This window comes from Asterias rubens, chromosome 21, assembly GCF_902459465.1.
Source record: "Asterias rubens chromosome 21, eAstRub1.3, whole genome shotgun sequence".
Lineage (NCBI taxonomy): Eukaryota > Metazoa > Echinodermata > Asteroidea > Forcipulatida > Asteriidae > Asterias > Asterias rubens.
The window spans coordinates 9,948,034-9,975,651 of NC_047082.1; the positions used below are offsets into that span (position 1 = coordinate 9,948,034).

The 27,618-nt window shown below is 37.5% G+C and overlaps 1 protein-coding gene across 1 annotated transcript in view; it reads left to right on the forward strand.

Annotated features, from left to right (window-relative positions):
• Nucleotides 1–27,618, forward strand: part of LOC117304814 (laminin subunit alpha-2-like) — a 97,218-nt gene that overhangs the window by 35,616 nt on the left and 33,984 nt on the right. The window contains exons 35-58 of the mRNA XM_033789427.1: nt 473–584; nt 1,493–1,649; nt 2,343–2,550; nt 3,590–3,706; nt 4,346–4,503; nt 5,389–5,527; nt 6,262–6,472; nt 7,295–7,477; nt 7,955–8,109; nt 8,670–8,813; nt 9,595–9,725; nt 10,216–10,396; nt 11,432–11,559; nt 12,299–12,464; nt 12,856–13,000; nt 13,120–13,243; nt 13,910–14,030; nt 15,271–15,450; nt 17,048–17,196; nt 18,798–18,980; nt 20,657–20,751; nt 24,011–24,058; nt 25,145–25,207; nt 26,758–26,917. Of these exons, the coding sequence (XP_033645318.1) occupies nt 473–584; nt 1,493–1,649; nt 2,343–2,550; nt 3,590–3,706; nt 4,346–4,503; nt 5,389–5,527; nt 6,262–6,472; nt 7,295–7,477; nt 7,955–8,109; nt 8,670–8,813; nt 9,595–9,725; nt 10,216–10,396; nt 11,432–11,559; nt 12,299–12,464; nt 12,856–13,000; nt 13,120–13,243; nt 13,910–14,030; nt 15,271–15,450; nt 17,048–17,196; nt 18,798–18,980; nt 20,657–20,751; nt 24,011–24,058; nt 25,145–25,207; nt 26,758–26,917 (3,458 nt within the window). The remainder of the gene's footprint in view (nt 1–472; nt 585–1,492; nt 1,650–2,342; nt 2,551–3,589; nt 3,707–4,345; nt 4,504–5,388; nt 5,528–6,261; nt 6,473–7,294; nt 7,478–7,954; nt 8,110–8,669; nt 8,814–9,594; nt 9,726–10,215; nt 10,397–11,431; nt 11,560–12,298; nt 12,465–12,855; nt 13,001–13,119; nt 13,244–13,909; nt 14,031–15,270; nt 15,451–17,047; nt 17,197–18,797; nt 18,981–20,656; nt 20,752–24,010; nt 24,059–25,144; nt 25,208–26,757; nt 26,918–27,618) is intronic.

Here is a 27,618-nt window from a genome sequence, read left to right on the forward strand (position 1 = left end):
AAGGCAGTGGACACTATTGGTAATCACTCAAAATAATTATTAGCATAAAACCTTTCTTGGTGACCAGTAATAGGGAGAGGTTGATGGTATAAAATATTGTGAGAAATGGCTTCCTCTGAAGTGCCATAGTTTTCGAGAGAGAATAATTTTCCACGAATTTGATTTTGAGACCTCAAGTTTAGCTCAAAATCAACTATCTAAACGCACACAACTTCGTGTGACAAGGGTACTTTTTCTTTCATTATTATCTCGGGAGTTCGGTGACCGATTGAGCTCAAATTTTCACAGGTTTGTTATTTAATGCATATGTTGAGATACAACAAGTGAGAAGACTGGTCTTTGACAATTACCAATAGTGTACACTGTCTTTAATACAATAATGCACATTTATTAGTTTTGTGTTTGTGCAGAAAAAAGTTTTAGTTTGAGTAATTTTCAAATTCTAATCATTCCTTTTTCCATTTTTTATTAGAGCAATAAGAGTGTTGATGTTGCACACATACTGAACATGGAGACAATGAAAACCGCTGGACGAGCGTTGGAAATTGAAGCTAATTTCACTGCAATATCTCAGCACATACAAGGTATTGTATCTCAAATAAAAGCTTCTCAACTGTTTGCTTTTCTTCTATTTTTTTAATCTTGTTTATTTCACTCATGATGAATAGAAATATACAATAGACCTTATGCACATGATGTCATATCAGAAGGGCGCCCTCACTTAGAGGTCGAAAAGCAGCCGTGCATTGGCCGGATCCATGGACTGCGCGTACATATCTGTGCGTTTTGATGTTTCATCATTGTTTTGCCGTTAGGATGACAGCTGGATGACGTCAATGCGTAAGGTCAATTACACATTGAAAAGACAAAAGGGGCGTTAGAGAACAATATTTGCCAAGAATGAAAATGGGCAACTTTTCAGCTTTTTCGTTAAATAAAAGTCCATAGATAAACAAAACAAAAAAGTTATTTTGCTGGGCCATTTTGTTTTTGCAATTCCAAAGCTGAATGTCTAATAACAAGATTAATATCCGTTGTGGACATTAATGAAATTATAAACCAATTACCGACAAGTTTTTTACCAAGGTTAATAATAATCTAAAAAAGTTGACAAATGAAAGGAGTACGAACATTCTTACTATGTATATATATATTATATACTTTTTTAATAGATGTTAAATTTGCATCGGGGATAAAGAAAACAAGTTTTTGGTTTTTACCCATATACACCGATGTGTGTAGCACTGTATAATCAGTACTTTCCCGAGTCCTGTGAAAAAAAGTCTAGAGCAGTGTCCTACCAACTAGACCACCGAGATTGCCCGGTAGCTAGAGGCAGTTCGAATCCTATGATAATTAAAATTAATGTACATAATGGTTATTTTGAGAAAATTTGAGAAAAAATTTTGAGAAAAAATTTGAGTCCTCCTTTCTTCTGGTTAAAGCACACAGAGATAATTTTGTTGCATTTTCTCGTTGTTTTTCTCTGTAGAAATTGTGCGTGAAATACACAGCACTCAGGAGGAGCTTGGTATGGAGCTATCCCTGGACGAGTCGGCCTTACTCTTGGTCAAAGCACATCAGATCCTCATGGAAATACGAGACAGAGATTTTGAGGCGGCTCAAGTCTCAGCTGAACAAGAAGTCTTGTAAGATTTTGATTTGATCCCTATTTTTTGATTTGAATAGATAAAGAGAATGTTACTTTTGGCTTTACCCTTACACTGGTGTGTGTTAGCTCTGTATACTCAGTTTTTTTCCAGAGTTGTGTGAAAAAAAAATCACAGGTGTATTACATGGGTGGGAATCGAGCCCCAATAAGTAACATAACAAAAAAGTGTACCACTTTGCATTTGTCACATTAGCAGCTTTGACCAAATTATATCACTTAAATTTAATAGTTTGCCTAGACAGAATAAACCATATTAGAAAATGATATCAGTTGTTACATTTATTATCAGTGAGTTCCTAGGTTGAAATATGTTTTTTAATTGATCATCAAAACTGCGATGAAGGCACTGCACACCTTTATTAACTCTCACTTGGTGTATCACAACATATACATAAAATAACAAACCTGTGAAAATTTGGACTCAATTGATCATTTAAGTTGCAGGAGAATAGACAAAAAAAGACACCCTTGTTCCCCAAAAAGGCTTCAGGCCTGAAGTATTTTAATATTTGAGTGAGAAATTACCACTTTCTCAAAAACAACGTTTTTCAGAGGGAGCCGTTTCTCACAATGTTTTATACTCTCAACAACTCTGCATTGCTTGTTGAGTAAACACCAACTGTGTTCAGTGCCTTTTATTCACGATGTCCTCATTATTTGTACCTTCTAGAGAAGCCAATAAGACTCTGTTCAAAGCGATGCATCTCTTGGATGACTTCATCGATCTCCAATCACTGATCGACCACACCTACTCAGACATCTCAAACTTTACCAAGAAATTGGACTTTCTGATTGCCGAGAGCCGGATTGCCAACAGAAAATCAGATAATGCCAGCGATATCAACAGATTAAGTGATGTACTGATGATGTTGATTAAGGTATTTATTGTGTTTGTTTATTTTGTATTTTTAATTTCAACTGTTTGGCCCATTCAGGGTTACCTTTGTTCCCCTATGGGTACTGAAGTATGAGTACGTATGGACTCAAATAGAGATGCAGACTACGAATATTCTTGATTCTTCTGACAACACGAAGGCTGCTTTTATTATTCTAACATCAGCCACAAGCAAGAGTCGAGGTTGAACAACATATACCTCCGCCCATAAAATAAAACCCTCTTTTATGAGCTAGGTCTGGGAGGGAACATCTTTTTTGATGACAATTTTTTTTACTTTTGCCCTTCCCTGGACGGCCTGTGCTTGTTTTATTGTTTTTCCGAATAAATAAATAAATAAATAAAATAAGTAAAATATACATGTTATCAGCTTGTACAATGATAAAATTAACATTAAACAGTAAAACAAAAGAGAGAGCAAACTGCTTTCAATGTAACTTTATAAAAATGCTTTTCTAAAAAATATAGCCACCAAATCTAGGAAACACTAATCTGGTTATTTAAAAGTTTAAAGCGACTGATGCTGCCCTTAATTGAAACGGTATCATTTTGATAATCATTTTTAATAATCATGCATGTGTATAAACTAGGAGGGGGAAATTAATTTCTCGACCTGGGGTATGGCCCATAGAATTCCCCCTTTAGTTTTGTGCATACAGTGCAAATTATGGACAGTTCTTTTGGAAAACTAAACCATTTTTTGTTTGTGTTTTGGTGCAGAAATTGCAAAGGTTATCATTTATTGGAGTGCTAAGTGCTAACCTTACAAAGTGTTTCTTACCACAGTTTTAAAAAAGAGAGGTTTGCGGTAACACGATGTAAATATGTATTTTTGAGTAGTGTTGGTTCTCAAAAGAACCGATTCATTAACCACTGGTTCTTTTCAGTATCAATGCAAATCATAATAAGATATTTACATGGTGTTACCGCAAACCTCTCCTAACTTCCACCATGCAAAGTTTCAAATCCTACTTAATACCGGTTTTGTTCTAATCTTGAGACTTATTATTATTTTTGTCCAGAACGCTACTACTGAAATGTCTATTCTTGATGATTTGAGTGGAGCAGCCATCACTACAGGAAGGGAAACCATTCTGGCAGCGTGGGACTTACTTGCTCGAGCTAACTATTCAGGAGTTGTGAGTCTAAAGTGCTCTTCACACGACAGCAATTTTAACAGTGGTCCCTTGCTGAATTTTAGCACTGTTTTAAAATGCTATATACATGACAGCAATTTAACATATGACATTTAATAATTGTTGTTATTATGATTACAATTTCACATCGCTAGCTCAGTACTAAAGTCGTTTTTAAAAAGCAGTTTCATATTTTGTGATGATCGAAAGGGCATTATATGAAAATTTAAAAATGTAAAAAAAAAAAAAAAAAAATTACGATGAATGTTTTTCTTTGAAAATGAATGTTACTTTTCACCAAACAATAACTTTGGAGACCAGTCTTGATAATAAAAAAACATTTACCCCGAGCTAAAAAATATTCAAAAGCAATTTTTAAGCATGTGAGACTACCTCTTTTAAGCCGATTTCTTCTTTTTTTGTTTTGATTTTCCTCTTTTTTCCTTCACTTTCTGTGTACAATAGTAAAGGAATATTATCTTTTCCTCTTTTTTTCTTGCTTGATTTTTCTTTTCCTCTTTTTTTCATGGATAGTTACTCATATGCCTGAATTTTTTGAATTCCATAGAAACTCCAATTACGACCTTTTAGTTCTACGCCCCCAATAAAATAAATCATCTGATTTCATTCTGATTTCAACAGATATTGATGGAGGAGTTAGCAGGGCTGTACAACCTGACCTCAGATCTTAACTTTCAAGTGGGAGTCATCGAGCAAAACTCATTCGGCTTAGAAGACAAAGTAGCCGAAGCCGTAGCTCATGCAGAAATGCTAAGGGAACTGGCTCTCCGCTTGACAGAGTAGGTCAACATTAAATCTTATAGATTAATGTTACTTCCTCTTTATCAGAAAGTAGCTGCTAAAAAGAGATCTAGTACACCAGACTCGGGCATGTTTATACGAGCCTACACCATGTGGCTAGCCATTTTGTAGAGTCAAGTTTTTGAAATTACATGGTTTTCCTTATATGTCGTGAACTAACACGGCACCCCATTTTGTGGAGTCGAGTTTTTGACTCCATAAAATGGCCGACCTTGTTAGTTCACAAAATAAAAGGAAAACCACACAATTTCGAGGCATGTTTGTGTGGATCATTTTATTCTACTTTCAAAACATATATCCAACCATATGCATTTCATAACAAACAGTTTCATCTATTGAACAGTTTATTAAAGGGAAGGTACACGTTTGGTAATTACTCAAAACAAATATTAACTTAAAAACTGACTTGGTAATGAGCATTGGAGAGCTGTTGATAGTATAAAACATTGTGGGAAACGACTCCCTCTGAAGTAATGTAGTTTTTGAGAAAGAGGTAATTTCTCACTCAAATAATAAAAGACTTCTAGCCAGAAGTCTTTTATTCCTATCTGAAAGCACACAAATTCGTCCAACAAGGGTGTTTTTTCTTTCATCATTTTCTCGCAACTTCGATGACCGATTGAGCCTAAAGTTTCACAGGCTTATTATTTTATGGTTATGATGGGATACACCAAGTGAGAACACTGGCATTTGACAATTACCAAACGTGTACCTTCCCTTTAAACAGTTTCAAACGCTTTTAATCGACCAACCCGCCAGATCCAAGGCAACGTGTCCCTTTAAGCAAGACACTTAACCATGATAGCCTCATCTTTGAGACAGGACACGTTGTAAAATGTTTTCCTTCTCCATTCTTTGCCTAGATTGTTCCAACCGACCAAAGACTACGCTGAAGATTCCATACGAGCAGTCAATGCATATGGCGAGATTGTTAAAGCCATTGATAAAGCAGAAATTGCCGCTGGACAAGCCATGATGGCCGCAAACAACGCAAGCTACCAAGTAAATGATCAGTCATATTCACATTTGTTTATCATATTCATCAGACCAGTTTTTCTCCTCATGTTTCGGTATTTCTGGGTTTTTTTTCAACTGGTCTGCATTTGGCTTGCATGGATGACTTGTGCGTAAAGCACTCGCCTCTTACTGTTGTGGCTTGATTTCAACCATCAACTTCTTCAAAACTTCCCTCAAAACCAACCCCATGGTGATGAGGCACAGTTTATAAGAGATGTTAAATTTGCATCGGGGATAAAGAGTATTAATTTTGGTTTTTACCCATACACTTGCCCGGTAGCTAGAGGCAGTTCGAATCCTATGTTTTGGCAGCAGGTACCGCAACGATATAAGAGATGTTAAAGGCACAGTTTAATTTATGTCTTAAATTTTCCTTTTCCTTTTTTTCGCGCCTTGAGCGCCTACTTGGATTGATATGTTGCACTATACAAGTTTTATAACAATACTATTATTACACATCGCTGCGGTAACCACTGCCAAAACATAGGATTCGAACTGCCTCTAGCTACCAGGCAACCTCGGTAGTCTAGTTGATAAGACACTGATCTAGAATTACAAGGGTCGTGGGTTCGAATCCTACCCTGAGTAATATGCCTGTGATATTTTTTACACAGGACTCGGGAAAGTACTGAGTATACAGAGCTTACACACATTGGTGTATCGGTATAAAAACCAAAATTAATAATATTATTATTATTTATCTAATTCTTCTTCTCTAGGTGACCCATCCAAACCCTCTTGACATCGTCGCTCTGCTGTCCAAGGAGAGAAGTCTCTCCCTGGATAGCAGCGGCTTGGCCTCCAAGGTGAAAGACTTGGAACACAAGCTCCAGAATGCAAGGGATGATGTTACCATGGTGACCAGGAGGATTGGGGATGCGGAGCAACGATTGGATGCCATCAAAAATGCCTTACCGGCCCTAGAAAGAGGTATGGGGAGTTTGGTCACAGAATCTAGAGAGTCGATTTGGCCTCAGCGGTCTATCCAAAGTGCTGTTCTTGAGATCAAAGGGAACTTTTTTAAAGTTTTTTTTATGAGCAATTTACTTATTTTCACAACTTCTCTAATGAGCACTTTTAGTAAAAAAAATTAAAATGAAAAAATAGTTAAATAATAAAGTGAAAATGGTTGGCCTAAGAAGTACTGTGCTCAATTTCACAAGGAGCTGACAAGATTATAAGATATTTGGGAATCTAAATTGCTGAGAGAAATTGAACCCCAAAAAGTTGACAACTAATCAAGATGAATCTTAAAGGAACATTACAGAATTGGTAGGAACCAAAATTCGTGAAGATCACAGATTTACATAAAACTTACACGGTCTAATGATGATGATAGTAGAAAATATCCCTTGGAATATTTCTGTCTGAAATTTCATATTTGATGAGAAACAAATAATCTAATTTCGCGTTTGGAATTTATCGCTCAGGGAGCGTTTTATTAATTTTTATTTGGCAACGATGCAATACAAAATTTGTAATCGGTGTTTCACTATTCTCTCGTGACCCAGATGGCCGATCGTTCTCGAACTTCTAAAGGGTTTTCAGTTTATGTACGTATATGGTGGATTACATAAAGTGCTTACACTGCCAGCAACTTTTTTGCTCGCAAAACCAATTCCGTAATGTTCCTTTAAAGTTTATCTAAAATCTGTCGAAACAACTACCTGAAAAACCTGATCCCTCCTACATCCCCAATGTTCCATAATCTTGACAAGTGAAAAAGAAACATACGTCATAATTCCTCCCTAGATCTGACCGCACCAGCTCAGCAAGTCATGGACACTGCAATGTCTGCCCTGCAGAAGTTTGAGAGTGTTAGCGATTCGGTGGACACAGTTATGAACAAGATTCCTGAAATGGAGAAGACAGTTGACAGAGCAAAAGGAGATGTGATGCGAGCGGAAGAATCTCTCGCCATCGTTGAGTATGCAAGTAAGTCAAGATTCAGAAAGGTCACTCCAGGCCCAAAACCAGGAATTTGTTTGGGGGGTGTGTTATTTTTAAAGGGACCGTTTTTTTTTCAGGGAGCAGGTTGTTTGTTAATTTTTTTTGTGGGTTTTGCTTGAGGGGCAGCCTTTTTTGGATTAAAAAAACAAAAAAAATAATTGGGGTGGTTTGGGGGGACTTTTTATTTATTTTTTTTTTTTGGGGGGGAATGTTTTTTTTCGGGGGGGGGGGGGGGGTTTAAGTTGTTTTCTTTAAAAATATTTTTTCTAAAGTTGATACTAGTCTTAAAATCAAATTCGTGAAAAATTACTTCTTTCTCGAAAACTAGTTACTTCAGAGGGAGCAGTTTCTCAAGATGTTTTATACTATCAACAGCTCCCCATTACTCGTTACCAAGTAAGTTTTTATGCTAATAATTTGTTTGAGTAATTACCAATAGTGTCCACTGCCTTAACTTTGTAGCAAGCTACTCCCGGGAGAACCAGAACACGATCCGAAACCTCTCCCTCACGCTGAATAATAAGGCACAACTAATAAAGAAGAAAGAGGGTACGATGGCCGCAGATCTGAGCATGATCAGAGAGAAGATTCGACAAGCTCGCAACCAGGCATCAAAGGTTAGTCTCGTAGTTGACACTACTCAGGCCGAACTCGGCTCGAGACAGTGTGTGACCACGGGTTTTTGCAATGTTTTGCAATGCCATCCAGACCGATCCTGGGCAGCTCGAACAGCTTGATCGTGTTGTATGTTGATGGCGTTGAGGTCGTCTATAAGCTGCGATATGTAGGTGCAGCTGAGGCGGTCTCAGGTGGTCTTATTTCTGTTTAGATATTGCTGAACATCTGGAACAATTATGTCCACGCAGGAAGAATAATCCATATTTGGAATACACAATCTTAGACTGTTACTGTCGGTGTTACACTTCTCAGATTCAAATGTTTGATACTATCGAAAGCTTGTGTACCTCTAACAAGGTAAGTTTGTCTTTGCCATTGAAAGATAAAGTGATTACCAAATGTATACCTTCCCTTTGAAGGTAAATGTAATGCTAGTGTGTAGAAAAAAAAAGAAAAAAAAAGTACAATAAAAGTCACATGTGAAAGTTTCTACTGAATATTTTCTTAAGAACCTTCCCTGTAAAGTAATTATCCACTTGGTGGAACCTGTTTTCATCAGATTAAAGTCTCAATTGGTTCCAGTGGAGACTGCGCTCGATCCTACCGACCCAAAGTGAGTCCGTCGACGTACAACTCCCTTATCATCAACGCCAACTTCGACGATCTCACGAATCTCTTGTTTTATATCAAAAGCAACAGAAGTGTGAGTAGAACTATTATCTTTATTTTGTATTTGTTGTTTGTATGGAGATTTGCTCTATTTGTTTTTAGTTGTTATTTAACTTATCTTTTAAATTTTTGTTTTATATAACTTAGAGATTCGTTGAGTGTTCTTGGTTATGTTAATAGTCAATTAGTATTTTTTTTTTTTTTTTTTTTAGCGCTGCTTGTTTGGAAGATGCCTTTAGTGTTTTTGTTGATGCAGATTATTCTGCGGGAAGGGGGCTGCTGTGGATGCTCTTGTATATTACTTTTTGTAAAGTGTTGTAAATTGTTGATTTTTGTTGTTGTTTTTGTTGTTGGGAAGGGGTGATAGCTTTAACATTTTTATTGACTATTTAGCATTATTTGTCACAGGACTGGGGAAAGAACTGAGTATACAGTGCTAACACACATCGGTGTTTCGGTAAAAACCAAAATTAGTATTCTTTATCCCCATGCAAATTTAACATCTTTTATATTAGTGCAGCAGCTTACTCGCTGCCAAAACATAGGATTCGAACTGCCTCTAGCTACCGGGCAATCTCGGAAGTCTAGTTGGTAAGACACTGCTCTAGAATTGCAAGGGTCGTGGGTTCGAATCCCACCCAAGTAATATGCCTGTGATATTTTTTTCACAGGACTCCGGAAAGTACTGAGTATACAGTGCTAACACACAACAGTGTATGGGTAAAAACAAAAATTAATATTATTTGTTTCGACTACTCTCACGCTTTTCCAAATCAACGTCATAAAGTCTTGATATATTCACCCCCACCATACAGGAGGAGTTCATGCTACTAGAGACTATAAATGGCTTCTTGTATTACCGATGGAACGTCGGAACAGATACAGGCTCCATCAAGTCAAACACTACCATTCAGCTTAACAAATGGTACAAGATTGAAGCGCAGAGGTAAGATTTGTTCGGCTCTTTAACGTCTTAGAAATTTGTATTGGTCCAATCTGAATTTTGATAGATTGTTTTTGTAACAACCACTTGTGTTTTTTAAAGAACTCTTTGACTGTTTTAACTTAATACTTTAGTACAAACCAAATTATCTTCAAATTGCCATTAAAAGTGAGCAAACTATAATGACAAGTTATTAAAAAACATGTTTGGGAGCTCATTTCAAGTTCAAATTAGTAATTTGCATTTCTTATCATTTTCTTTAACGTATTTCGTTTCCTTCGCATATTTGTCTTTTAACCCTTGTGGATGGAGACCATAGTGTGTTTCTCTTTTAAAAATTTTGATGGTGTAATATGTTTTTTGTTCTGATGAGGGCCTCAATGGAAATCAGTGCTAGGCGCTGATCGGAGTTTACCCTCATTAAAGATGACATAAATAAACAAAATAAATACAAAAAATATCTCATTAAATCTGATCTTTCTTTCTGAACTAGAATTGGTCGCGATGGAGTTCTCAAGATGCAAAAGATGATATCTAAAGAAGATGATCCCGATGCACAAGAACTGACCGAGCCCCCTGTGGTCCAAACAGGGTCGTCATCAGAGGGGGCCAACGTCTTAGACATTGACAGCTCCAGTCTCATGTTCATAGGAGGTGTGCCCCTCCAATTCGCTGTAAGTGAGGACACTATTGGTAATTACTCAAAATAATTATTAGCATAAAACCTCACTTGGTAACGTGTAATGGGGAAAGGTTGAAAGTATAAAACATTGTGAAAAACAGCTCCCTCTGAAGTGACGTAGTTTTCAGGAAAGAAGTAATTTTCCAGACCTCAGATTTAGAATTTGAGGTCTCGAAATCAAGCATCTGAAAGTACACAACTTTGTGTTACACAGTTTTGTTTTTTTCATATAGTTATCTCGCGACTCTGCATCCAATCGAGCTCAAATTTTCACAGGTTTGTTATGTTATGCCTATGTTGAGATACACCAAGTGAGAAGACTGGTCTTTGACAATTACCAAAAGTGTCCAGTGTCTTTAAGCGCTGGGCCCAACTTTATAGAGCTGCTCAAGCATGGAATTGCCTCAATGTCCCTGGTCTTTGCCTCCTTGCCCCTGGTAAATATTTGTACATGGTAAAAATGGTTTGATCTTTAAATATTTTACAATGTGAAATGGTTGGATCTGGGGGTCTATGATTTTGAGGAATTGCATGGTGAGGTATCAATATATATTTGGTTTGCGGTCACACCATGTGTGTATTTTCTTGCCTGGTAGAGTTTGTTCGATAATAGAGAACTGTCTTTCTTTATTCTACTACCCTTGAGTAGAGTTATCTGTTTGTACGGTAGACTTCTCAGTTCTGAAAAGAAGTTTTCTGCTTTTAACTACTAGGGGGCCTACCTGAACGGAAGGTATAGAAAAATGTCTGGGACTACTACTTTACCTTATAATATCGTTACTGCACTACCGTGGGGAGAGTTCTTAAATTGATCTCAACGTTTTAGTCATCGTCAGGAGACTGTAATGTGCTTTGTTTGTACTACTTAAGCTTATAAATACCGATATTAACTGCACTACGGCAGTGTAGTTCTTAAATTGGTCTAAGCCTTTTGACTAGCTTGCTCTAGTCATCGCCAGGATACTGTAATGTGTTTTGTTTGACTTTTTTGATTTGGTTTTCACGAATGGTGCTGATTTTGTTTTAGGATCTGGTACATGGTGTTGAGAGTAAGGACTTTAGGGGCTGTATTGGTGAGGTCATACTGGATGATATTCCAGTTGGACTCTGGAACTTTGAAACCATCGAGGGCACCTGTCAAGGATGCAGTAACAGGTTTGTGCAGTTTGTTATCAAACTTTGAAAATGAGATTATTTAAAGGCAGTGGACACTATTGGTAATTACTCAAAATAATTTTTAGCAGGGTTAGCGGGGCATTTTGGATCAGGCGAGTGTTTACTCCCTGATAATAGGCATTAAACGCTTACACAGCTAGTGCAGAAATTTGGCCCTTGCAGGTAAGCGACAAATGGTGATCGGAATTCGGCGGTACAAGCAGAGCCATAAAATTTGGCCCTGCTCTGAAAACCATGCTCTGTCATATCTTTTGATAACTGATTGCACCACAGTCCAATTTGATCAAGTTTTCTAAGCAAGTCAACTAAGTTAGCCAAGCAAGTTAGCTAAAATAACCAAGTTGGCTAGGCAAGCTTACTAGCTAAGTTTGCTAAGTCAGCAAAGTTAGATAAGTTAGCCAAATAGCTAAGCAATTTGTTAAGTGCTAAGCGGCCCTCCTGTGTGTAAAACATTTGCAACTTTGCAGTTCTACATACTCTTTCTTTTCTGTGTTTGTGAATGTAGTCCAAGTACCCCTGAATATACTCTTTCTTTTCTGTGTTTGTGAATGTAGTCCAAGTACCCCTGAAACAGAGGAGGGTGTCTTCAACTATGTCGGCACAGGCTACTCTGCATTCTAAGCAATTTGTTAAGTCCTAAGCGGCCCTCCTGTGTGTAAAATATTTGCAACTTTGTAGTTCTATATACACTCTTTCTTTTCTGTGTTTGTGAATGTAGTCCAAGTACCCTTGAAACAGAGGAGGGTGTCTTCAACTATGACGGCACAGGCTACTCAGCATTCCGCAGACCTCGATCCTGGGTGGATGGCTCCTTCATTTTGGTCTTCTACATGAAGACACATGCAGAAGAAGCTATTGTCTTCTTCATGGCATCACCAGATCAGGTAATGTCTTTTAAAATTTTATTAAATTTTCTACAAATTTTATATGAGACATCGCCTTACGTCACAAGGCCGCATGCCTCTTCAGGTTGATTGGTTACTCTTAAAACATTTGGGCCATCGACCAAAATCAACAGGGTTACTCTCTTCACAGTCCATAAGGATAGGCATGGGTCTTTTGCCCTGTTATTTTTGGGGTTATGTGTCATTTATGCATTTTATTGTTTTGTGCTTTTTATCGTTTTAACTACCTTTTTATTGTATTAACTTGTGAATTTGAGACCACAATTCAGTTTATTAAACTCAATATTGGTGAAATAAATTAACCAGTATTAATAATAATGATTGAACGACTTTTGAGATAGTTCTCTCGTTCCCCTCGTTCTGATTGCAGAGAGACTTCATGGCTATTGAACTTCTTGATGGATTCATCAAGGTCTCTCATGATCTCGGAAGTGGAATTGGGACAGTGTCGTCTCTCGAGAGAGTCAACACCAATACCTGGTTGCAAGTTGGAGTTAGAAGAACTAAACAAAAGAGTGAGTTTTAAAGGGTACCTCAGCAAGGCATGTGATTTTTGTAGCAAATTTTGGTTGCGCTTGGCTTTATTAAGTTGGGCCCTGGATTGACCCTCTGTTCCTTTGCAATTCTGTTACAGGTCATCTTTTGATTAACGGTGCCAGACAAGGCTTCGGGTTGTCGCCAGGGTCGCTAGAAGGGCTGACCATCGGGGAGTCTCAACATCTATATGTCGCAGGAATTCCAAGCTCCTATAAAATCAAGTAATTATTCAGTTTTTCTTCAGTTCACTCAGTTTTTCAGGTGGTATTGTTTCAATAGGTGTTGAATTTGCACCAGGGTACGAAATTTGCATTTTGTTTTTTACCCTTATACACCGATGTGTTAGAACTATATCTTTCCCTAGCTCTGTGAAAACAATCAAAGGCATTTTACTCGGGTGGGATTCAAACCCACGACCTTTGCAATTCTAGAGCAATGTCGTACCAACTAGACAATGGTATTGTTTCGTTTCAAACTAACGTTTCTAATTTCCATCTTACAATTGAATGTTGATATGGATTTTTGAATTTACCGGTTAAAAATTAAAATTTATTTGTGGATTTTTGGTCTGAAGTTTTGGACAACTGCCAGTGGTGTAAACTCCCTTTAAAGGATTTGGGTACTTTTTGTAACGCAAAACACAATGTCCACAGATTTACATTTAATAAACTTACACCAATTGAAGATAATCATTGTTACTATAATGATTGAAGAATTATTATTATAATGATTGAAGAAAGCTTCCCTTAAAATATTACTTGCTGAGGTGCTGTAGTTTTTGAGAGATTGTATTGCTTTTTACCTTTTTATTTATAAATATCCTTTTATTATTGTTATTATATACCACCATGTAACTGTTTTATTTGTGTGGAACCTTTTACTTTCAGACGTGACGTGACCAATCAGCCTTTCTACGGTTGCATCAAGTCATTTTTTCTCTACGGAAACCCTCAAAATCTTCTCTTACCTGGCCTCTCAACAGGCGTAGAAGACGGATGCATCGAACGGGTAATAAAAATAAATAATAATAATAATAGTGGCTTCTTAGTGATATTCCTGGGGCTGTAGATTGACTAATATTTGAAGGCAGTGGACACTTTTGGTAATTACTCAAAATAATTTTTAGCATTAAACCTTTCTTGGTGAAGAGTAATGGGGAGAGGTTGATGGTGTTAAACATTGTGAGAAACGGCTCCCTCTGAAGGGCCATAGTTTTCGAGGAAGAAGTAATTTTCCACGAATTTGATTTTGAGACCTCAGATTTAGAACTTGAGGTCTCGAAATCAACCATCTAAACTTACACAACTTCGTGTGACATGGGTGTTTTTTTCTTTCATTATTGTCTCGCAAGTTCGAAGACCGATTGAGCTCAAATTTTTACAGGTTTGTTATTTTATGCATATGTTTAGGTACACCAACTGTGAAGGCTAGTCTTTGACAATTACCAATAGTGTCCACTGCCTTTAAATCTTTCTAATAAAAAGACCAAGGATCCTGGAAATTGACTTGCACTTGTTGTAGCCCAAAAAGGAAGAGAATACCTGAGTGGAGAAGACGATGAAGAAGTGGTAATAGATTTGGATTTGTGAGAAAAACCTAGTTAGGGTAAATCAACTTCAACACTGTACAGGGACTGAAAACCCGAACCTCATGGAAGACTAGTTCTGAGGCGATGTTTGAACTGGGGTTCGATAGAGTTGGAAGGCAGGGCAAAGTATCGCCAATAAGCCATCATGATCCCCATTTAGTTTGAATGGAAAACATCCAAACTAACTTCTTATCTATTTGGTTTGCGACAACACTCTACTTGCTAGGAAGATTATGTTTTTTAGAGAACTTGTCTTGCTTTATATTTTTCGGCCTTCCGGAAACATCTACTACTGCAGAGTACGAGTTTTGGAATTTGGGAGACTTCTCGGTTCTGAAAGTCTCCCGAATTCAGACAAAAATCTACTCCGTGGTAGTAGAATATAAAGCAAGACAAGTTCTCCAAAGAAAATAATCCACCCAGCAAGTAGACACACTCATGGTGTTACCGCAAAACAAATTTATATTGATACCTCACCATCATGCAATGCCTGAAATCCAATATATCTTGTCATATTTTCCCTTGTTATGTTTCCATCCCGCCTATTCCTTGAAACCCCATACTTTGCTAGAATACAATATAAGATACAATTAAGATTATAAAGAACAAACTTTGAGAATTTTCTAACCCCTTCCCCCAACCACATTCCCGCTCCTTCAGACAGTACGAAGCCTCGGTCTCCTAGAAGACGGCCAGGTGAAGCTACGCCGAGTTGCTCTCGGAAGGGTGGTTGACGTCTCTATTACCTTCACCACTAAACAAGCCAATGGAATCCTCTTGGCTGCAGGGGAGTCAGAAGCAGGGCGGGGCAAGAGGGAGGTGGACCTCGATCAAACAGAAGTAAGTAGTCATAAGGCCGAGTCACACTGCAGCGATAACGGAAATGATAACGATCCCATCGCAAAGAGAACGCATTCTATTGGTTGAAATGCTCCGCGCAGAATACGCACGCTCTCATTCAACCAATCGAGGGTATGCATTGTTAACATTGTCGTTGTTGTCCTCGTTATCAAGGCCTGTTTGACTGGGTCTTTAGAGGTCCAAATTTCATGAGGATGTTTCTGTAAGCAAAGATCTGGGCCCAACTTCATGTCTCTGCTTACAGTTAGCAAAGAATTTGGTTTGCGAGTATAAAAAAGACAATTAAAATTACAAAAAATCCACTAAAACCACGAAGGCTATACACAATAACAAAGCGCACGTTATGCAGAGAAACGACAGTAACAAATTGCAACCCCTGAAAACATTACATTATCTACGTTGTTTCTGGAAATCTAATAAGGTTTCTGTCCTTGATTGCAAAACCATTTAAATGAACCGAGGCTGGAGTTTTCATATAATTAATCTCTATATTCTAACTTATTAGGAAAAATGAAATAACAGCACTATTTCTGAAGAAATTATGTATAAAAGGAAATCTGATTAAATCTGAAAGTCTCTTTATTTTTATATTTTTTGATACCTTTGACTTTTTAGATCATGAAGGCTTCTTGTGAATAAATCCGTACAATTTCCCCTTTTTCCAAAAATAGCCCATTAAAAATAAAAAGAAATGCAACTTGGAATGCAAGTATATTTTTTAACACAAAATTCAAATCTCTTCTCAGAACTTATCTTATGTCACAGGTTTTCAAGTTTGTTATGTCTGGTTTTTTTTTCTTTCGGTTTTACTGCGCCTTGAACACCAAGCAGGGTGGATATGTGCGCATTACAAGTCTTATTTTTATTGTTTTATTAGTAAACGATTGAATGTCATGGCTAGTAGCTTTTATAGTTGGACGAGCATTGACACGTAAACCCTAGAGGTTGCAGATTCAATCCTGTTTTTGTTGATTTTTTTCAAGGATCAAGGTTCGTTTATTTTCCACAATAAAAAAATAAAAGACACTATCACTCAATGTGGCACCAAGGAATGAAATTTATGACCCAGTGACCAGGGGTAATAATGTCAGAAGAGCCTTGAGCTGTGATTAAAAAAGTGCTTTATAAAAAATTCAATATTGTTATATGGGGTGCATTTGATTAGTTTCCCTGGGTCGACCCTGCTGTGCTCACTTGGGTGAGCCCCTACCAAGAGCTAATCCAACGATAACTCACCCTCTCGTGGTGACATCATGCACCCAGGGCCATCCCCAAGTGACCTGCCGCCGATTTCACAAAACTCTTCCTAACTTAAGACTAATCTTAGGACTTAGGACGAGTCCCAGCCATGCACTGTAGCATGCAGACCTTAAGATTAATCCTAAGTTAGGACGAGTTACTCGTCCTAACTCGAGAATAGACGAGTCCTAACTCTTTGTGAAATCGACCGCTGTTCCTTTAGGCCTGACCCGGGTGAGTCCCTGGAATGACTATTTGAACGTACCGTGGGCAGACCGGGGTCGACCCGGGAAACTTATTGAATGCACCCTATATTTCTTGTGTGTTTTTTCCCAAGGTGTCTTACGCCATAGCTGTGGTGGATGGTAAGATCAGAGCTCAGATCAATGCTGGGCAGGGTCTACTTATTCTTACAACCCGCTCTTCTTCTGGACCATTCAATGATGGCAGACCGCATGTTGTGCTACTCCAGAAGGAGGATCTCAGGTGGGAAAACAATCAAGAAGAGTGTTCACTCTTTTTAAGGCTCATATTTAAACAGTTGGAATGAAACAATTTGATATTTTTTTATCTTAAAGACTCTGGACACTATTGGTAAATGTCAAAGACCAGTCTTGTCACTTGGTGTAACTCAACATATGCATAAAATAACAAACCTGTGAAAATTTGAGCTCAATTGGTGGTCGAAGTTGCGAGATAATAATGAAAGAAAAAACACCCTTGTCACACGAAGATGTGTGCTTTCAGATGCTTGACTTCGAGACCTCAAATTCTAAACTTGAGGTCTCGAAATCAAATTCATGTAAAATGACTCCTTTCTCGAAAGGTACGTCACTTCAGAGGGAGCCGTTTTCACAATGTTTTATACCATTACTCGTTATCAAGTAAGTTTATTTCCTAACAATTATTTTGAGTAATTACCAATAGTGTCCAGTGCCTTTAAACAGTTGGAATGAATTTCTTCTTTTTCTTAACAGCTGAAAATACTTGTTTTTCATTTGACCTTCCTCAACCAATGTGTCATAAGAACTTTATATATTGGTGCTCTCTGTCCTGCCACTGAAGACAGCTGTGATTGTGATGTTTGTCGAACTATGGGTCCCTTTTTCATTATACATAACAATACAATACAAAAATGTTTTACATATCGCTATTTCATCAAGACCACAGCAGCTTGTAATTGAACAGAGAAACAAATAAACGATGAGGCAAAATGCAAGTTAAAATCAAACAGCCAAACAATCATTGTGGGAACAGGTGTGATTTCAGATGCTTCTTGAAAATATGAAGTAAATCAGCAGAGCGCAGAGATGGGGGGGAGACTATTCCAAAGTTTAGGGGCGGCGAAAGAGAAGGATTTTTCAGCATCTGAAGTAAGAGATCTGTGATTTATTTTTGTGCTCAACAAGAAAATAACAATTATTAGAAAATAACAATCAATGCTTTATCACTTTTAAATGTTGATAGAAGTTTCAGGCTCATTAGTCGTCAAGTTTTTTATTTAAAAAAAAAGTGAAAATCACAAAGCACTGTCTTCAGGAGAGTCGCGTGGATCCCTTGTACTGTACATGCTAAAATACTTTTAATACTTTTTTCTTAAAAACTATAGGACCTCGGCAAGTAATATTTTACCATCATTATCTTTAAACCATGTAAGTTTAATGTATTTCTGTTGACATTTGTGTCCTACATAAAGTACTCAAACACTTAAAGGGAAGGTACACGTTTGGTAATTACTCAAAACAAATATTAACTTAAAAACTGACTTGGTAACAAGCATTGGAGAGCTGTTGATAGTATAAAACATTGTGGGAAACGACTCCCTCTGAAGTAACGTAGTTTTTGAGAAAGAGGTAATTTCTCACTAAAATAATAAAATACTTCTTTTATTCCTGTCTGAAAGCACACAAATTCGTCCAACAAGGGTGTTTTTTCTTTCATCATTTGCTTGCAATTTCGATGATCGATTGAGCCCAAATTTTCACAGGCTTGTTATTTTATGCTTATGATGGGTAACTGGTCTTTGACAATTACCAAACGTGTACAATGGCTTTAAACGATTTCTCTCCTTTTTTTTTCATTGTCAGTATTCGATTAGTTGTTGATGATATTCTTGCCCGGACAAGTAAACTACCGGGGAGCCAAAATCTGATACCCGTGACCTCGCCTCTCTACATCGGTAGTTTTCCCTCTGCGGTGAGGCTAGGCGAGGGCCTTCAGAACATCCCTTCATTCGTTGGCTGTGTCAAGGATCTTGTCATCATGGGAAAGTAAGATTTAATTTTGTTTCATTTCTTTTATTAATTTTACAGGTAAAAATGCAAAGTACAAAAAAAAAAGACGATAAAGAAAACAAATATTTTCACATAGGAGAGGGGAACAAACAAAAGGAGCACCCTGATGGATTTCATATTTTTGAAAAACTAAATTACTATCAAATTCATCTTCTGATGCCACAATTACATAAACAGACAATTATGTTGATTTGTTGTATTTATTATTTTATATTTAATATTTATTTCATTTCTCGGATTAGATAAAAAGTACAATAATGCACATATATTAGGTGAAAGCATTTAAAGCCATTGGACCCTTTCGGTACAGAAAAAAAAAAAAAAAAATCACAGATTTACAAATAACTTACAGGGTTTACAGAAGGTAGTGGTGAAAGACTTCTCTTGAAATATTATTCCATGAAATGCTTTACTTTTTGAGAAAACAGTAAAACAATATAAATTCTCTATATCGAGAATTACGGATTTATTTTAAACACATGTCATGACACGGCAAAAACGTGCGGAAACAAGGGTGGGTTTTCCCGTTATTTTCTCCCGAATCCGATGACCGATTGAGCCTAAATTTTCACAGGTTTGTTATTTTATATATAAGGTGTAATACACAAAGTTCGGGCCTTGGACAATGCTGTTTCCCAAAAGGGACCAATGGCTTTAAAGATAAAGCAACGGGCAATTAAAATACAGAGGAAGGAAAAACAAACAGCTGGAAGCTGGAGCCCGAAGGATTGCCTAAAAGAAACACAGTTCCTGTCTAGAGGCTCTCCTCTCCAGCTGGTCCTAAAGAGCACAACAATAAATTTATTATATAAAAATATGTAAATAATATAAATATATAAATGTACAAACAGCAATAAAAATGATTACAAAAACGCATAAAAATACACATACAAGGGCATACAGGAAAAAGTTAATAACAACAATAATAATAACAACTAACACATCAGTTGTACCTTATTTGATTTATTTATTCCTATAAATTTGTCATGGTCGAGTGGTCATTGCGTATTGTCCTACAAGGTTAGGTTGATGAAACTGAATTATGACTTCAGTTGTATAGTTATGGCTGGATTACTGAAAAGGCCATCTGCAATCAAGCTGAAGGAGTTTGAAATATCAGTTTGGAGAAACAGGACAATAAAAAAGGGGGGCAATTTTCACGAATATCTTTTGGTTGGTAACTTTAAATTCCGAAATATTTTATATTGCCAACTTCTTTCCCGACAAATAACATCAAACAGGGGTTCAAATAAACAACTTGACTTTAGAACCCATCTTTCTCAGTTACATTGTCTCTCATCTCTTGTGTTTTTCTACTTAAACAACTTCTAAACTAAAGGTGGTATCGAAAGGAGGAACAGAATGGAAGCTCAGATTATGCTCTTTTTAAATATTGCTTTTAGGGGGAGGGAGCGGGTTTTGAAAAGGTGTTGAGCCTACGGTTTGTTGGCTTGTGAAAATTTTGATAATTTTGAACAGCTTCTAAGCATATCGATTTTGGTTTTTACCCATACACCCATGTGTGTTAGCACTGTATACTCAGTACTTTCCTGAGTCCTGTGAAAACAAATATCACAGGCATGTTACTCGGGTGGGATTTGAACCTTTCTTAGCAGCTAATTATATTTTCTTATCTTTTCTCTCGTTGACAGACTTGTTGGGTTCCAGTCAGCCAGTTCTTTTAGCAACGCGACCATTGGGAAATGCGGCTCTTTACCTTCACTCCTACCGTCTACAATTGTACTAGGTAGGTTTTTTTTGTCTACCATGGGCTTATTTATTATTCACCCATAATTCTCAAGAAGAAAAATAAAACCTCAATCTCAGTCACTCAAAGTCACCCTATCACTTCTTAAGTGCTATTCACACAACAGCAATTTAACTGGGTTCCCTTGCGCAATTTTAGCATGGTGGTAAAATGTAGCAATGTTTCACAAGTTTGACAAGTCTTATCTCGAGTTTGGACGGGTTACTCGTCCTAACTTAGGACTAGCCTTAAGTTTTTAACCTGTCCTAACTCTTTGTGAAATCTACCCTTAACCTCTAAGGGCTTGATTGCATGTGGGTGTGGTCTTTCTCATCGTAGAACACTGCATGGGGTCGTGGTATCATCCGGACCAAGGATGAGAAGACAGCAGATTAAGGATGGATTTCGAAAGTTATCACTTCCTTGCATTTACGTCAAGCACAAGAACCCAAATAATTTTCAGGATACGGATATGTGTTCATCTTTGGTTTTGACATTGGGTTGTTTATCAGCAGGGAAAAAATATAATGAAAAAGGACAAGGCTATATAATTGGTTTGCGATAACACCATGTGTGTATTTTTTGGTAGGTAGGTTTTGTTCTTTAGAGAACTGTCTTAATTGCTTTATATTCTACTACCGCGGAGTAGATTTTCAGAATTCGGGAGACCTCTCTGAAAAGAACTGTCCTGCTTTTTAACTAACTACCTGGGTGGAAGGTAGGAAATCAGCCGGGACTACTAGCTACTTTAGCGGATCAGTATTAACTTCACTACTGCAGAGTGAGTTTGTAATTGGTCTCAACTTTTTGACTAGCTTGCTCTAGTCATCGTCAGGGAAAGACTGACGTCAGTTGGGTTATTAACTGCAGACGTCTTGAGAATTTTGATTGGCTTCTGACTGTCATATTGACGTCAAAAATAAGGAGCAACCGTCATCAGGGCTAGATCAGCTGGTACAGTTTCTGGACGTTAATCCAGAGGTCACTGGCTCAAATCATGTTCTACTCAATTTCTCTTTGTCAAAACCCCAACTTAGATTTGATATTCAGAAAAAAATAGGCCTTGATTGTAAGCGCAAAAAAATGAAGCTTGACAGTTTTAGAGAAACTCTGCTGAGTGGCATCTTCATTGTGTTAATTGCAGACGTCATGAGCCAAGGACAATGGGAAAGAGTGAGGATTTCTGTTAATTTGTTCTGTTCAATTTAATGTTCATACGTCACATAAGCAAGGAGGAAAACATTTTCAGGAGTAAGGTGGGGGCGTTTTTTAGTTAACTGTAAACGTTACCAGTTAGAGGCAAGACATTTTAAATTTTGTTTTGATTGTTCTTTCATGGTTATTACACATAATGAATGATGGCATGTTGTAGCCGAGCGGTGTATGTTCACCGGACCCAGATTTGGTGTTTTTGGCAGCAGAGTGTGGGTTCGAATCCTGGTTGTGACACTTGTGTCCTTAAGCAAGGCACTTAACCACAATCGTTTCATAAAAAGTTGGGAAGGTTGTGCAAACTGTTTTACCAGATGCTCCAAGTGGATGATACCAATGTCTTTGTCCTTACGGACTTTGAGAAGGGGATCCATGTTTCAGCCCCAGGAGTAGACGGCTGGGTGTCCCTGGTGGTAGTTGATTGCATTCACCTTGAAGTGGCCATTTGCGCTTGTGGTGTAAGGCAACCTTGGTGTTGCTATATCTAACCTTAATAAGTATATACGATTGCTATTGTTGTATAGTTTGCATGATGTGTGTGGAAGTAATATTAAAGAACTGAAGTGAAATATCTCATTTGCTGAACAGCGAACAATTTTTGGAAGGAGGAATCGGCACGGTGCAATTTTGTTTTTTGCTCGTGCTCAAAGAAAGAGGCAGGCAATTACCATGAGTGCCAATCAACCAGTTATAAGACTTCTTTATTGAAGTTCTCTTGAATAATGCACATTTTTAAGACTTCCCGACCCCCACCAATGGTATTACATAAAAAATAAAGAAAATTTTCAATTTTTGTCTTCTTGATAGGCCTCTCTATCTAGAATTAATTAATTCGCTAATGAACACCTCCTAAGGGCCAGATGCTTGCAATGCTTACTGCAATGTCACCCTGCACTTTATGTGACCCACTGTACATCAATCAACAAACCTGTTGAAACTTTTGAGCTCATGACCTGTGGTCGGATAATAATCATAATAATGGACACTTTTATAGCGCCGGTACCCAACGCAAGTAATCAATGAAAGTAGCATAACATAATAAAAAAAATCAAATTAACAAAATGCTTCTCTATGTGGGTGTGTTTTTAAACTGTTCTTGAATATGTTAAGTGAGTTGGAAAGTGTCACAGTTTCAGGTAGGGAGTTCGAGCGCCTAGATAAGTTCATGGGAACTATGGTGAGAGAAAAAGAAGGACAAACCAAAAAATTCTCACTTTTTAAGCAAAAACATTCCATAGGAACTTTCCTCACCATCTTTAGACCATTTTAGTAAAATATAGCTAGATAAGCTTGAACAGAATCTGCTAAATTGTTGATAAAACATAAAATAAAATAAAAACCTTTTTTTTTCACAACAACCGCCCACCACCGAAACCCCTTTACCCCCCGCTTCCCAAGTCAATAATGCTTAAAGCAATCAAGCAAAATGCAAGAACAGTTTGTTGCCTTTTGAATCGAGCTTGTTTTGTTTTTTTGTTGCTGATTTTATCTAGGGTATACTAGAGATATTTTGTATGTGAGCTAACAAAGTTTTTCTTTATATAAATTATATTTACCAATAGTTCATTGATTTATTTATTTATTTTATTTAAATCCATTACAAAAAAAACCCAGTTTTTTCTTGTGACGCAGTTTTTTTTACCACTCAACACTGCTCTAACTCACCAGAAGGTTTTCCCCGAGCTAAGACATTATTCATGAATTTGCTTTGTTGATCGACCCAGCTCATACATTATTCATGAAATTGCTTTGTTGATCGACCCAGCTCATACATTATTCATGAAATAGCTTTGTTGATCGAACCAGCTCATACATTATTCATGAGTTTGCTTTGTTGATCGACCCAGCTCATACATTATTCATAAATTTGTTTTGTTGATCAACCCAGCTCATACATTATTCATGAACTTACTCTGTTGATCGACCCAAGCTCATGCATTATTCATGAAATAGCTTTGTTGATCGACCCAGCTCATGCATTATTCTTGAAATTGCCTGTTGTTTGACCCCTGACCTCCAATGCTGTTATGTTCTATTTTGCTTTTAGAATCCACTACACCACCTCCCACCCTGCATGGCACTTTCACACCCACAGGTTAGTTTCTCTCCATGATCACCTTTGTCTTCAGGGCCTAATTTCATAGAGCTGCTAAGCACAACAATTTGCTTAGCAGGAAATTTTTGTCTTGATAAAAACATGATTACCAACCAAGTTTCCAAGTAATTTTCAGGATAAGCAAACAACAGCTGAATATACCAGAAACAAGCAATTAGCAGCGAATGGAAATTTGGTTGGTAACCCTCCATAGTCAAGGAAGAAATTTCATGCTGAGCATTTTGTTGTGTTTCTTCAACTCTATAAAATTTGGCCCAGATCATCTTGTCAACAAAGAGAATGATTCTGTGCACTTCCTGGCAGGCAAGATAGTGCACTGGGAAAACTTTCTGTATCCTGCCACCACTTTTCACAAACTTTTACAAAAAGGAATATTTCATTTGAGGAAATTAGAAACTATTTTATTTCTTAACGAGCTGTTGCAAACAACTTGCCAAACAAAAATGCAAAAAATAGTCAATATGGCCTGACATTTTGACCCTAGTGGAGTCTTTCGCGAAGGCTGAATGACAACACAACAAACATGAACAGGTAGGCCACTAACTATTTTATAATGAATGGAAAAGTGGTGGCAAGATTAAGATACTTTACCGTACACTGTACAGACCGTGTAACCTGTGTGGCATCACAAGTGTTCAAAAGAACCACAGGGCCGTGGACTTCCTGCAGGCACGATTTGCACACAACCCATATGGAAGAAATTGAAAATTTTATACTTTATGGAGATTGCACTGTTTGAATTTTTATCAAGATTGGATATCAAGAAAGGGGTACATCTTAAAAACTTATATTTTTAAAGTCTTTAATTTATGTGGAAATGTATGATAAAAAATGTAATAATTATTTCCTGTATGACTTTTTGGTTGTGTAATTCGTGTTGTTGAACTATACACTATTGTCTTAATCAATTAAGGCAGGTAATCGTTTATCTAGTTTTTGCATGTTTTGCATGTTCTGCACATCGCAAAAAAAATAGAATAACAACTGCAGTTCAGATCTTGCTGTTGTCATGGTAACCCGTCAGTTTCATCCACGACCAATGTTCCTTCCTTCCGTCCTTTGTAGACACCCCTGTCTCTTCCTCTTCTTCCTCTCCTCCCAGCATGACTGATCCAACCACAAACAGAGGTTAGTTTTCCATCGCACTTCACTTTGATATTTTGTTAAAAATAGCATTTTGCAAAAAAAAAAATAAAATAAAAATCACCTTAATGCCCACGACCGCAACTATTTGTCGCCAACCTTGCAAGTTTTTGTATAGCAACCTCCAGATAAGCAAACCCTGGCACCATTGTGTGATATACATCCATTCAGAATTGTGTATGGGTGTTCACCGTCTCTTATGTAACTAAGCAAAAGCTTGCCCCGAATCATGTGACATAGCAACTGTCTCGATAGTCTGATGAATTCAAATTTAAATGGTAAATTGTGATCAAGTAAGTCATTGTACTCGACATTTTTCAAATCTAACCTGGAAATGGCTTTTCTCACGAATTGAAGCAAATAAGCTTAAAGACACTGGACACTATTGGTAATTGTCAAAGACCACGCTTCTCATTTGGTGTATCTCAACATATGCACAAAATAACAAACCTGTGTAAATTTGAATTCAATTGGTCGTCAAAGTTGCGAGATAACAATGAAAGAAAAAACACCCTTGTAAACACAAAGTTGTGTGCTTTCAGATGCTTGATTTCGGAACCTCAAAATCTAATTCTGAGGTCTCGCAATCAAATTCTTGGAAAATGACTTCTTTCTTGAAAACTACGTTACTTCAGAGGGAGCCGTTTCTCACAATGTTTTATACTATCAACAGCTCCCCATACAAGGAAGGTTTTATGTTAATAATTATTTTGAGTAATTATCAATAGTGTCCAGTGTCTTTAAGAACACTTTTATATAAGTATGTTTTTGTGTTTCCTGCAAGTTTTCACAAATGATGGAAGCTACTGTTGTTGCCCCCAAAACTGTCAAATGTAGTTTTTTTGCAAAATCCCTTTTTACATACATTGTGAGCGAGACATGCAGTGATGAGAGATGTCAAACTTGCATCTGAATTCAGCCTTTGTTATGTTTGCCTGATAGAAAGAAAAAAAGTATATTTCTTCAGGATATACATGGAAAGAGGTTTTGCTTTTAGATCTGTTTCTCTCGCACTGAGGATAAAGCCCAGTTCGTACTTCCTGTGAATGCAAATGCAGTACGAATTTTTTCGTCACAAATTCGCAACAAATGATTCGCATCAGTTGACTTGTGCTAATCTCTGAAAAACAGGGCTGTGACAACAAAACTCGCTTCACATTCACAGGAAATATGAACCCAGCTTTATTTTACCAGAAGCTCCTTGAAATCAACTCCAGGGTGGATTTCACAAAGGTAGTTCTAACTTAGGACTAGTCCTAGGCAATGCTAAGAGATAGGACCAGTCCTAAATTAGGGGACTGGTCCTATCTCTTAGCATTGCCTAGGGGACTGGTCCTATCTCTTAGCATTGCCTAGGACTAGTCCTAAGTTAGGACTACCTTTGTGAAATCCACCCCAGGGGTTATGCTGAGATCAACTAATTCACAGCCTCCTAAAATCTGGAGCCTCTTACCATACCCTTTTGTCAGTAATAACTCTCATCCCTGTCAACCAATAAATATTAAAGACTTTTGAAAATAAACTATGCCTTGCAGAGGGTAATGATAATTCTACAACACAACGAAGCACCATCCAGACTCCTGTGGAATGCGCTGTGGCCAAGAAGCCATCCGTCATCTCTAACGCAGTCCGCTTCGGCCTGTCAACGGACAGTCACATCCAGCTAGCTATTGACCCATTGGAGTTTGGCAAAGTGTAAGTCAAATTTTTTTTCTCTTTCTTGTAAAGCGAGAATCATACTTCCTGCGAGTGCTTCGTGCAAAGCGAATTTTCTTGCATCCACAATTGGAAGGGAAACGCGTACCCACTCGCTTTATTTTCGCATAAAGTATAAACCGGGCTTAATTGTTGATTTTGAAACTGATGGCCATTAGCAGGGCCCAATTTCATAAAGCTGTTTAGCAAAAAATACTGCGTGATAAATTTCTTTCCTAAGCAAACAACTTTGACTGGAACCAGCTACAACAATGTAAACTTACAGTAATTTGAGCAGGTAGCCTGTTTCTGTTAAGCAACAATATTCTGTGCTTAGCAATTTTTTTGTGCTTACAGGCTTTATGAAATTGGGCCAAGTTGTTTTGCTTCTGGCTTTGAGCTCATCAAGAACTTCTGGTCATTATTTATCTACTGTTGCTCTTAATGTTCACACAACCAGCTTATTCTCAGGGAAGAGAACCCTAGGAATTACCCGGGGAACCCTAGGAATTACCCGTGCAAACAAGAACCCTGTGCGTATGTTGTGTCCCACTTGATACAAAACACCCCCCCTCCCCCTCCCCCAACGGACGGGTCCTCAGTCTTACATAAACTGATATCTTTACCAAGATACACGGACGACAAATTTACACAGTAGATTGGTGTTTAATTTGTCTGCAACATTCCTTGGAAGCCTAGCA